At 37.2% G+C, this 12,101-nt stretch overlaps 1 protein-coding gene across 2 annotated transcripts in view; it reads left to right on the top strand.

Annotated features, from left to right (window-relative positions):
• Window positions 1-712: 712 nt before the first annotated feature.
• RAB3C (RAB3C, member RAS oncogene family) overlaps window positions 713-12,101 on the top strand; it is a 273,189-nt gene continuing 261,800 nt past the window's right edge. Inside the window, exon 1 of one of the 2 annotated variants that reach the window (XM_038530649.1) lies at window positions 713-975. In XM_038530649.1, the coding sequence (XP_038386577.1) occupies window positions 958-975 (18 nt within the window). In that variant the 5' untranslated portion in view covers window positions 713-957. Of the gene's footprint in view, window positions 976-1,555; window positions 1,807-12,101 lie in introns of those variants that run through there. The other variant, XM_038530648.1, reaches the window with a different exon arrangement.

The following is a 12,101-nucleotide window of genomic DNA, read 5'->3' on the forward strand; positions in this document are numbered from 1 at the left end:
AGGACCACTTGCATGGGAATTGCTGGAGTGTTTATTTAAAATGCTAATTCCTGGACTTCTCATCACAAGTCGTGAGTCAGTCTCTATGCATGTCCTGAGAATATGAATTTTAAATACCCGCCCCCCCGCACGCCCAAGAGATTTTTCAAGCACCTTTGAGTTTCAGAACCTCTGTTCCACTGCTCTGTGTAATGCAAAGAAGTTTCAAGCTGATTCCGGTTATTACTTCCATGCCTCTGAGCCAATATCGAGTTGATTCTTTTCCCATTCTGCCTCCAATAATAATCAGTTCGACCTCATGCAAAAGTCAGGACTCATTACTGGACTGATGAACTCTTAAAGGGAGAGGGTTGTTTCTAGGTAGGTGTAGAGAACACGGATAGCACACATAGGAGTCAAAGTGAGGGGGGAAATAAGTATAACAAAAGTAAGGTTAGGTTTCAAAACCATTTTTGAACTAATCTGGGATGAGTGCATTTGCAACGTAAGGAATAACTGCGTTAAAGACAGAACAGGATAACTTAATAGAGGTCTCCTATCTCGTTCTGTGATGGTGCTCCTGGGCTCCGGTGATGAATGTGTTCATCTGATGTGACTTGCTTTGGGTAAATAACCCAGTGCCCTATCAGCTCTGCAGCCTGCGGCCAGCAGCGCCTGTGTGTGCGCGCTAATGACGGTGGAGGGTGCGGGGGGGGCGTCGGGAGGGGCTGCCCAGCGCAGTCGCGCCCCTGGCACTTGCCGGGAGATTCTCAGCCCTTTCTCTGCAGCTGCCACTTGAAGACTCCACGCTTTTCCTCCGGAGGAAAAAGGAGCCATCTATCTAAATCAGCTGCACTCTCCACGTCCCTCCCCCACCCGATCCATTGTGTTGTGTGCGTTTAGCTCCGCTTCCTGCGTGAGACCCTAACCTCGTTTTAGCAGCAGGCGTTGCTGAGAATCTCGGAACCTCGAGTGGCAATGGAGCTGTACGGAAAGGTGAGCAGAAGGGAGTTCCTCTGCATGCTCGGCGCGAAATACCGCTCGGACGGACTTTGGGGTGTGTGTGTGCGTGCGTGTGAGTGTGTGTGCGCGCGCCCTGTCCATACAATTGTGCGAGCGAACCACTTTCTTTACGCGTGTGCTATTCATCACCTCTCTCCCCCCCACCCCGCGTTTGTTGAACGAGATTGTAAGCCCCCCTTCCCCACTCTGCCTATGGAAATATGTAAACTTTCCCGTTTCGGGATAAGGAGGTGCAGGGCGGAGAGTCCCAGAACGCAGCGCCGGGTTCGTTTGTATTAGCAACTGGCACAAGGCAGTGCGTTTCCTAAGCCGGAAAGCACAATCTAGCCACGGGAGGCTGTGAGCAGAAAAGAAAAATCCCCCGCTGAGACGAGCCGGAGTCCCTCTCTCCTGCCCCTCGCGAAGAAATGGGCTGGGAGGCTGCGAGCAGGAACCACCAGGAGCGGCTCGGAGCGAGGAGAAGGGAGGCTCCGCGGCCAAGTCGGACTGGAGGAGACTGTCTGTTTAAGAGCTTGCTTGCCGGGAGATGTAGTTCCGGGCTCGCTGGTCTGCGAGGTAAGCTGCGCGGGATGAGACTACAAGTCCCAGAAGCGCGCGGGGCGCCCGGCCAGTACGCGCGTGCGGCGCCAAGGAGGGGACAGCTCCGGTGCTGATGTTGGAGCCGGTTAGTGAACCCCGGGAGCGCAGAGTGTGGAGCGTGGAGCGCGCGGGGGGTGCGTGCCCGACCCAGCGCCCGGGACAGCGCTGTCTTCACCAGAGAGAAAGGACATTCTGAGAACAATGAGACACGAAGCTCCCATGCAGGTGGGTCTATACAGAAAGTGTGGCCTCAGGAGGAATTGAGACTCAGGATGCTTTCTCCCTCGCTCCAAGCGCAAATCGTGCTCGACCTCAGGGACGGTCTGGGCTGGGTCCGGGGGACACTCCGGTTCTTCAGCGCCCCTCGGGGCCCCGATCGCGCTGTCTTGATGACGGGTGCGGTTAGTATTTATTATCTTCCCAGGCTCCACGAGGAAGGGTGTGAATGTCCGTCTGAAATGTAAACCCGAGCAAACAAAAGTCAGGGAAACATGCAGGCTCCTATTGCCATTGATCTTCCCCTCCAACCCGGCTGGCCTGGCTTGTGATCCCGGTGGGAGAGCAGCGACTTCAGGTTTGGGGTTGGGAGGTCTCCGTTGGAGTCGGGATAGAGCGAATTCCACTTGGTTAGGAGCGCGTTAAGAAAGGCTGAGACGATATTAGGGTCTCCCAAAAGTCCCTTTTCTTCAGTTAGGGTCCCAGTAGCATCAGAGGAGAATGGTAAACACATGCCAAAGGCACGGCAGCCTTTAATCTCGGTCCACAAAACTGGTTTACTCCTGGGTTCTGGAGAAACCAGCTCGGAGCTTTGCTGAGTGCTGTGCCCGTTTGTTGTACGTTGCAGTTCCCCCACCGAGTCACATTTTTAGGTTTGCTTGCTTCGACTTCCCTGGGAGGATGCTCCTGCCTAAGCATGTTGCTTTAAAGTAAAAATGAGTGGTGCTTTCTCCTTTGTACGTACAGCCAATTCATGCTATACATCAGCCTGTGTTCATTAACCTAGCAGAGTGATCCCGTTGCGTAATAGAGAGGCACTTTATGAATGGGGTTGAGAGGAGAATGGGACACACCATTTGGAACATGTTGTCGTCTCTCTTGAGAACCCACCTCTGCTGCCAAATCTAACAATATAAACATTTGCCTTTAATTCTTGCACAAACGTTTTCCAATGGTTTTCTTCACGAATCAAGGACTTTAAACATATGCTTTGATTTACTTTTCATTTATTTTATGGGTTATGTATATTAAAGATCTACAGATTTTTCTCATTTAACAGTCATGTTAAATGAGAAAAGTCTGTAGGATTTAATTGTTTGTTGAAGGATTATATAATGGAAGCCCTCAAACTACATTATGAGTTACTGAAAATTTGATTTGTTCCAGAAAACAGTGGCCCCATTGTGTATCTTATAATACCTCTGTTTGTGACTTAGCTTTTCATTATAGACCTGATGTGAAAAGAATCTGGACAGACAATAAAGGTACAGGCTGTTGTAATCAAGATATATTGGCTTATGATAATTTTCCATTACTGAGGGGTACTGCCAGGAGCCAACTGGCTAAATTAATCATATTCGGTTATAAGTAAACATTGACAGTAGACTTTAAAAGTGGATTGTTAGTATTTAAAGTCAACCTCAAATGCACACTGAAGTCTATCAAAATAAAATACTAAAAAAATAACTATGTTGCATCTGAATTTTTATTTTCTTAGAAGAGTTGCTTAGAATGTTCAAAAGGCCATTAAAATGTTATAGACTGTATGAAATTAATGCCTTAGGAAGAATTTTAAATTATTTCACATCAATCATATAGTAGACGCTATAATTCTATATTTTGATTAGAACTTCAATTAAGACTTATTATAAGAACAGGTAATAAAATTACTTTACTTGTGGATAAAGTTAGTTTTATATGGTATTTCATTCATTGGATTAGATTTTCGAAATTTAAAAATTAAATGTCCAAATTCTATAATGAGTTATATGTATATTTTAAGAAAACCAAGACTATTTTCTGAGGTATATTTAATTAAAACACGTTCACTGATTCCATTTAGCAAGTAAATTGTTGCTATGATGACTATCAGGTTTTCAAATATATATAATGATAGGAAGAACAATAACTATAAACATGCTTTCTATTTTCTTTAAGTGGCAAGTAGTGTCTAGGACCTGTTCAAGGTAGTTGTCTTTGATATATGCATATTTTCTGAAGAATAATTCTCTCTGAATTGAAGCAAAATGAGGGATAATAATCCCTCATTTTTTATAGTGACTATTAAAATAATACATAATAATAGTCTTTGATGTCTATATTTCCTTTGTGACTAAATAATCAGGAATAGCATTTGGTAAGTGTTCCAAATAATGGGTTAGAATTTTAATGCAGGAGATGGTCATTTTATGTTTTTTCATTCAGCGAGTCCATAAATCCTGATGACCAAATGAAATGGGAAATAGCAGTGTTCATGACTTGAGGGCAAAACTCTGATGAACAAATTGATTCATTTGATTCAAGAACCAGAATGAACACATTCCAGTTTATCTAGTGCTTTGTCTGTGCCAAGTACCATTCCTTGCATTCAGATTTCAGTGTTGTTTGTGTGTGTGTGTGTGTGTGTGTGAGAGAGAGAGAGAGAGAGAGAAACATAAAACAGTCCCAGAGGTCACCATTACCCTAATTACAGGCAAGGTGCTAGAACTTATTAAAATTAAATAACTTCTCCAATATGACAGAATCCAAATCTGCCAGATTTCTGTCCAGAAAGTCCACATTCTTCTATTTTTGGGTTCCCCAGGAAGACACACAGAGATGATGTAAAGAATGAGGGCACTAGTGATATAATTTGATTCATTTATTTGGTTCAGCAGGAAGAAAAATTGTCCTATTTATAAAATAAACTTGTCTAAAATAAACCAAATATTTGACAAGGGCCCGTGTTTTAAAAAATAGTTTGCTTTCTGTCTCCAGAATTTAAATCTCTTGTGGATTTATTTATTCTATTGCAGGACCAAAGTGAGATCCATTGTCTATCATTAAATGCTGGTCTTTAGTGTTGTTATCCACAAGATTTCTGGATCATGTGCAACCCTTTGAACATTTAGTGAATCAAAGAAAAACATTTCCTTAAAGCAGGAAGCAGAGTGCCCCCCCCCAAAAAAAGAGTGTTTGGCTAAAAAGGAGGAGGATTAAAGAAAGACTATAGATGTATGTTGAAGATGAAGTTGAGGTAAAAACTATAATAGATATTAAATATAGCCATGCTTTATAAAACAAGACAGCTTACAAAGAATTAAAGTCTAAATATCACTGTTTCATTTGGGTATAGAAAGTACATGACATTCTTGCATTTCACTATTGTTGATTCCTGACCAAATGTAGCCTTGTGATGATCTCTTTATCTTTATAAGAAATGAAAATTTAGTCCTCACATCTTTACAGAAACAGAGAAAACTCCTAGTTGACATTGGAGAAACAAGGGCTTCTTTCCAACTGTATTTGAACAAATTCTGGAAGTATCTATCTTTCTTTTGTAAAAGAAAGTAGAGGATAGAAAGGGGAATTACCTGTAGTATAAACATTTTTTTTTTTATTTTTTTTTAATTTATTTATGATAGGCACACAGTGAGAGAGAGAGAGGCAGAGACACAGGCAGAGGGAGAAGCAGGCTCCATGCACCGGGAGCCCGATGTGGGATTCGATCCCGGGTCTCCAGGATCGCGCCCTGGGTCAAAGGCAGGCGCCAAACCGCTGCGCCACCCAGGGATCCCGGAATTACCTGTAGTATAAATAAAACTTCTATGACCTAAGAATCGTTTTCCATTTCCACTTTCTCAGTCTTAGAAGTTGCGGATTTATTACGTGGTATAACCACAGTTTTTCCCTGCCATTCTAAGCTTATACTGGAATTGAAAATTCCTTTCCTGACCTTCATATTCCAAGAAATAAATACATTTTTATGCTAAGGAATGGGTTTTCCTAGGACTATTGATACACAGAGGACATTCAACCTACGTATAAACACTTATGCCACCTCAAAAACGTTGTATAGGTAAAAGATTATCCAACTATTTTCTCCTTTATTTCATTCATTAATTAAGTTCAGAAAGTTTAGAGGAACAATATTAGTTGACCTGTTCACCATGACCTGAGAAGATGAAATCTTTTATATTTACTTGGAATTATTATATAGATTTGTTTATTTACAGTTTTTGAGATATTTCTATGTTGAAATGCACAAATCTTAAGTGAACAGTTTGATGATTTTTGATAAATTAATATCCTTGTAACACACACTCCTATAAAGATACAGAACATTTCCAACCAACCCTAAAAGTTCTTTCATTCATATTTTTAATACACTGAAATATTAAAGCCTTAACTTTTTTTTAACCATAAAGCAGTTTTATTTATTCTAGAACTTCATGTAGTTCTGTGAAACATACAATATGAACATAAAGTGGAACATACAGTATCTACTCTTGAGTCTGTCTTATTTTTGCTTAATGTGCATGGGATTAATCTATGTTGTCACATATATCAATAGTCATTCCATTATATTGGTGCATAGTATACTCTTGTATGAATCTACCATACTTTTAAAATCATTCTCCTGTTGGTGGATTTTAAGGTAATTTCCAGTTTGGGACTGTTATGGTTAAGGCTATAAACATTACCCTACTGGTCTTTTGTAATACTATGCTTTCATTTCCTCGGATAAATACCTAGAAGTAAAATTGCTGTGATAAAGGGTAAATATACATTTAACTCTTCCAAAAAGCCAAATCTTTAGCCAAAATGGTGGTACCATTTTACATTCTTATCAGCAACGTATGAGCATTCCAGTAACTTTACAATCCTCGACAACATATGGTGTCAGTTGTCTTTTTAATTTTGGCCATTTTAGTGAGTGTTTTGTGGCATGTCATTGTGATTTGAATTTGCATTTTCCTGATGACCAGTGATTTTGGCACATTTTCATCTGTTTATTGGTCATTTATATGTCTTCCTTTATTAAAGTTCTGTTTACCCATTTGTTATTTATGAAAGGTTGTTTTATTACTTACTTGTAGATCTTTATATAAATTTGAAATTCGTTCTTTGTCAGATATATATATATATATATATATTTAATTTGTTAATATGTATATTTAAAAATATTTTATGTCTATCTGTAGCTTTAATACTCATACTCTTAATAGTCTTTTGATGATTATTTTTTTTCTCTTGATGAAATCTAAGTTATTCATTACAGGTGGGGTCTCTCTCTATATATGTGTATCTAGATTCTATACTTCTTTGGATGTGTTTGTCTTGATCATGTCCTAAGACCTTTCTACATTTACTTACTTCTGGTTGGTTTTTTTAGATTGCTCAAGAATTTCTACATAACAATAGTGTCATTTGCAATGAGTGTTGAATTTTGTCAAATATTTTTCCTGTATCTGTTGTGGTGATCACATGATGAGTCTCATGTATTTTGCTGGATTTATATTGATTGAGTTTTTAGTTAATTTGACATTCCTTAGATAAACCCCAACTATCTGTATTGTTTTCTCTATGTATTGCTGGATTTGGTTTGATTTTTTTTTTTTGAGGATTTTTGCATTTTAATTTGTGGTGGATAGTGGTGTGTGACTTTCTTGTAGTGCTTTTATGATGTTATAATATTGGAATTATGCAAGCCTTCTAAAACAAACTAAAAAGTGTTCTTTTCTGTTTTCTCAATGATTTTGGTATCTCAGATTGGTATATTTTGGTTCATAAAATATTTGATAGAGTTTATAAATGAAGCCATTGCATTTGAACCTGGAGTTTTCTTTGTGGAAAAAAAAAATTAAACAACTTCAGTTATCAAAATATATACAAATATCTCTTTCATTCATCTATCTATTTATACATCCATTGATTAATAGATCAAACTATCATCTATGATTTATCTCCCTTTAGTATACTGTGGTAGGCAGAATGGCCACCAAGGCTATCTATGCCCTAATCCCTGGAACATGTGAATAAATTATGTTACATAACAAAAGGGACTTTACACATGTAGTGAATGTTACACACTTTAGGGAAATTAATTTGGATCATCAGGTGGTGATCTGATGAGTTTGGATCATCAGGTGGTGATCTGATAATCACATGAGTTGTTAAGAGCAGAGAAGTTTCTCTGGCTGCAGTCAGAGAGATGTGGAAGGAGAGGAAGTCAGAGATTTGAAGCATGAAGCTTGTCGATTTGAAGATGAAGTCCATATGTCAAAAAAATAGAAATCTCAGGCTTACAAACCCAAGTAAGTAAGTTCTGCCAACAACTTGAATGACTTGGAAGTAGAATTTTGCTCAGAGCCTCATGGTAAGAACCGACACAGCTAACACATTGATTTTGGCTTTGTAAGGCCTGAGCAGAGTGAGCAGAGGACCCAGCAGAGTAACAGTGTGTCCAGACTTCTGACTCAAATAATAATTAGGTGTTGTTTTATTTTGTTTGTTTGTTTGTTTGTTTATTTATTTATTTATTTATTTATTTATTTATGAGAGACACAGAGAGAGGCAGAGGCACAGACAGAGGGAGAAACAGGCTGCATTCAGGGAGCCCCATAGGGGACTCGATCCTGAGACTCCAGGATCATGCCCTAAGCCGAAGGCAGAAGCTCAACTGCTGAGCCACCAGGCACCCCATCAGGTATTCTAACCATCCACTCTAGCAGTAGTAGAAGACTCATTATGCATGTATAAGTTTTCTTTTTTATCTTGGGTCAGTTTTGTTAAATTATATATATATATATATATATATATATATTTTTTTTTTTTTTTTTTAATTTATGATAGTCACAACACAGAGAGTGAGAGAGGCAGAGACACAGGCAGAGGGAGAAGCAGGCTCCATGCACCGGAAGCCCAACGTGGGATTCGATCCCTGGTCTCCAGGATCAGGCCCTGGGCCAAAGGCAGGCGCCAAACCGCTGCACCACCCAGGGATCCCTAAATTATATTTTTTATCTAATCTTTCATATTTACTGACAAAGTTATTAAAAATAATTTTATTATTTAATTTTTCTAAGATGTATAATAATATCTCCTCTTTCATTCCAGTTACTGAAAATTGGAGTTCTGTTTATCTCTCTCACCATCTTACTAGATGTTTATCAATACTATTAATATCTTCAAACAACCAACTTTTGCCTTTGTTAACTTTTATGTTGTTTATTTTGTATTTTATTGATTGGGGCTCTTTAAGAATAACTATGTTACTTATAGTTTAGTAGGACCTTTTCTTTATCAGTTTCCTTAGAGTAGATATTTAGATCACTGAGTTTAAATATTTTTTTTCTAATAAACTTAACCATTTAAAATAGTAAATCTCCCTCTAAGTACTACTTTAGCTGACACAAATTTGTGAGTATAGTATTTGCATTATGTATTTCAAACTCTTTGCTCCTTTCTTTGTGATGTTTTCCTTAATCCATGGGTTTAGAAATATGTTGTAATTTGCAAATATCTGCTTATTTTCCAGATATTTTATTGATATTCGCATCTTAGTAACTTCTTTAGCTACCAGAAAATATGTTAAGATTTCAATCTTTTGAAATTTCTTGGACTTGCTTTTATGCCAGCATGTGATCTAACTTTATGAACACTCTATGTACACTATGCGTATGGCATGCTGCAGCTGTGAAAAACAGTCATCGAGGAATGTCTATTAAGTCATGGTGTTGTATGGTGTTGTTAAGATCATACATATCCTTATTGATTTTTGGTCTGCTTACTCTATCAATTACTGAGAAAAAAATCTACAATTATGATTATTAATTTATTTCTCCTTGAATTCTTTCATTCATTTATTTCTCCTTTGAATTCTTTCATTCTTTTTTGCTTCATATCTTTTGAACTTCTCTTAATGAGAGACACACACATTTGTAATTGTATCTTCCAGAAATTTTTTCCTTTTTGTAATTGTGAAATATTCCTTTAAATCTATGGTAATTGCTCCTTGTCTTAACCTGTATTTAATCTGATATCAATATAGATACTCTTGCTTTCTTAATAGTGTTCTATATGGAATGTATATACATATATATATAAAATATATATTCATACTTTCACTTTGAATTTCTATGTGTTTGTTTATTTATTTATTTATTTATTTATTTATTTATTTATTTAGTGTCTTTATATTTAAAGTGTGAATCTTGTGGTCAGAGTAGAGTCGGGCCTCACATTTTTAGCCAGTCTGGAAAATCTCTGCCTTTTAATTGAGTTTTTTGTCTGTTTACATATGCTACAGTTATTAATATGATTGGATTTAAAGCTACCTTTTTGCTATTTGGTTTTTTAAATTTATTCTATCTGAATTTTTGTTTCCCTGATTCTTCTTTTATGTCTTATTTTGCTTAATTATGTATTTTTAAGTATTTCATTTTATTTCCTCTGTTGGCTTTTTAACTATACATGTTTGCTTTTTTCTTTGGTGTTTATTCTCAGTATTATACATTATGTCTTCAACTTGTTATATATAGCTTATGTAATATTGTATTACTTCACAGAAGGTACATGTAACTTTTCAATAATATAATTTCATTTACCTCATCCTTTGTGAAATTGTTGTCATATTTATTACATCTGCCTTTGTTATAAGTGTTTAATACAGTTCTATAATTTTAGCTTTAAACGATAGTGTATTTTTTTAATTAAGAAAATAAAAGAAAAACATATGTATCAATTTTTATGTTTGCCCACCACCTATTTGCCTTTTCTGGTGCTCTTTCTGTAGATTTGAGTTTCTGTCCAGTGCCATTTTCTTTCGGCTTGAACAACTTCATTTAGCCTTTCCAGTGGAACAGATCTGCTGGCAACAAATCCTCTCAGTTTTTTGTTTATCTGCTAATGTTCTTTATTTTGCCTACATTTCTAAATGACAGTTTTGCTGTATATAAAAGTTTTTGTTGATTTTTTTCTTTCAGCATGTTAGGTTTTATTATCTGTAGACCTCCATCATGTGAAGTCAGTTGTTCTTCATGTTATTGGACCCTTCTATGTTTTTTGTCGTTTTTTTCTGTCTTCTATTCAATTTTGTATTTGAACAGTTTGACTATGATGTGCCTAGATGTAGATTTCTTTATATTTAGTCAGCTTAGGGGGTGAGTGAGGTTCTAACAGATGTAAGTTCATGTTTTTCACCAAATTTGAGAAATATTTACATATTATAACTTCAAATACCTTTTCTATCACATTATTGACTCCTTTTTTCATCTGAGCCTCCAATTATATCTATGTTAGACTTCAGATATTGTTTCAATAACAATAACAGTGAGGCTCTATGAATTTTTTTCTTTTAAATTGTACAGTGTCTGTTGATTTATCTTCAAGGTCACTGACTCTTTTGCCACCTGTGGGCGTGTTAGGCCCACTCAGGTACTCTTCATTTCAGTTAATGTACTCTTCCTTTTAGGCTTAATACTGGCTTCTTTTACAATAGAAATATGTCAAGAAAAGATATATATAAGCTCTTGGGATGAGATCTTTGGGTATTGGAAGGTTTTAATAGTATTTACTTCTGGTATTGTGCAGAAACCAAGAAAACACTGTGAGTTTCTCATAGAAGCAGTGAGATAGAAATGTAAGTAATATTTGTGATTCAATTATTCCTTGTAGATTTCTGGGAAAATATTTATGTTTATATTTTTTATTCTTCATTGCATTTGTCATGGTACCTTTTCTTTATGTTTTGAAAATAAAACTGTGGGCTTTATGACACTTTCAAAAATTTGAACAAAGTGTAAAATTGTAAAAATCATTTTAAGAATTTCTTTATTTTACCAAATAATATATTCCTTAACAGCTTCAACTCTGCAGAAGTAAAATGCCTTTTCAAGCACCAACATGTTTCAGATTGTTTTGAAGCATTGTATCAGTTTTATTGGGGTCATGAAATATTTTTCTACCCACTAAACGATGAAACCATAAGGGTGAATGTTCTAGGTCTTCAGTTGTTTGGAGAATGGTAAAAAGATCTGGTCAGGGTCTCCGGATATGCATTCCAGTAAGCTGATTGGATTGGATCCAGTATTAGGAATTTTGATCCAACAAACTTAAAAGAGTCTTATTTTGTGCCTATTTGACTTCCTGACTGAGAAAAACCTGGCACCCTTATCACTTTGCTTCCACACTCTCAACTTTTTTTTTCTTCAAGATTTTATTTATTGATTCTTGAGAGACACAGAGAGAGGCAGAGACATAGGCAGAAGGAGAAGCAGGCTCACCATGAGGAGCCTGATGTGGGACTCGATCCCAGGACCCCGGATTACTACCTGAGCCAAAGGCAGACACGCAACCACTGAGCCACCCAGGTGCCCCTGCTCTCAGCTTTATATGGCCTGGGAACCTAAATCATAATCTAACTTGAAGAGATGAGGCACTGAGGTTCTCATTGTTAGTCGGCCTGCTTTAGTTTAACCTTATAGCCCATCAAGGGTGCTATTTGTTAGTCTCCCAGTGGCTCAGATGCATGTCTGAGTCTC

Source organism: Canis lupus, chromosome 2 (assembly GCF_011100685.1).
Source record: "Canis lupus familiaris isolate Mischka breed German Shepherd chromosome 2, alternate assembly UU_Cfam_GSD_1.0, whole genome shotgun sequence".
Lineage (NCBI taxonomy): Eukaryota > Metazoa > Chordata > Mammalia > Carnivora > Canidae > Canis > Canis lupus.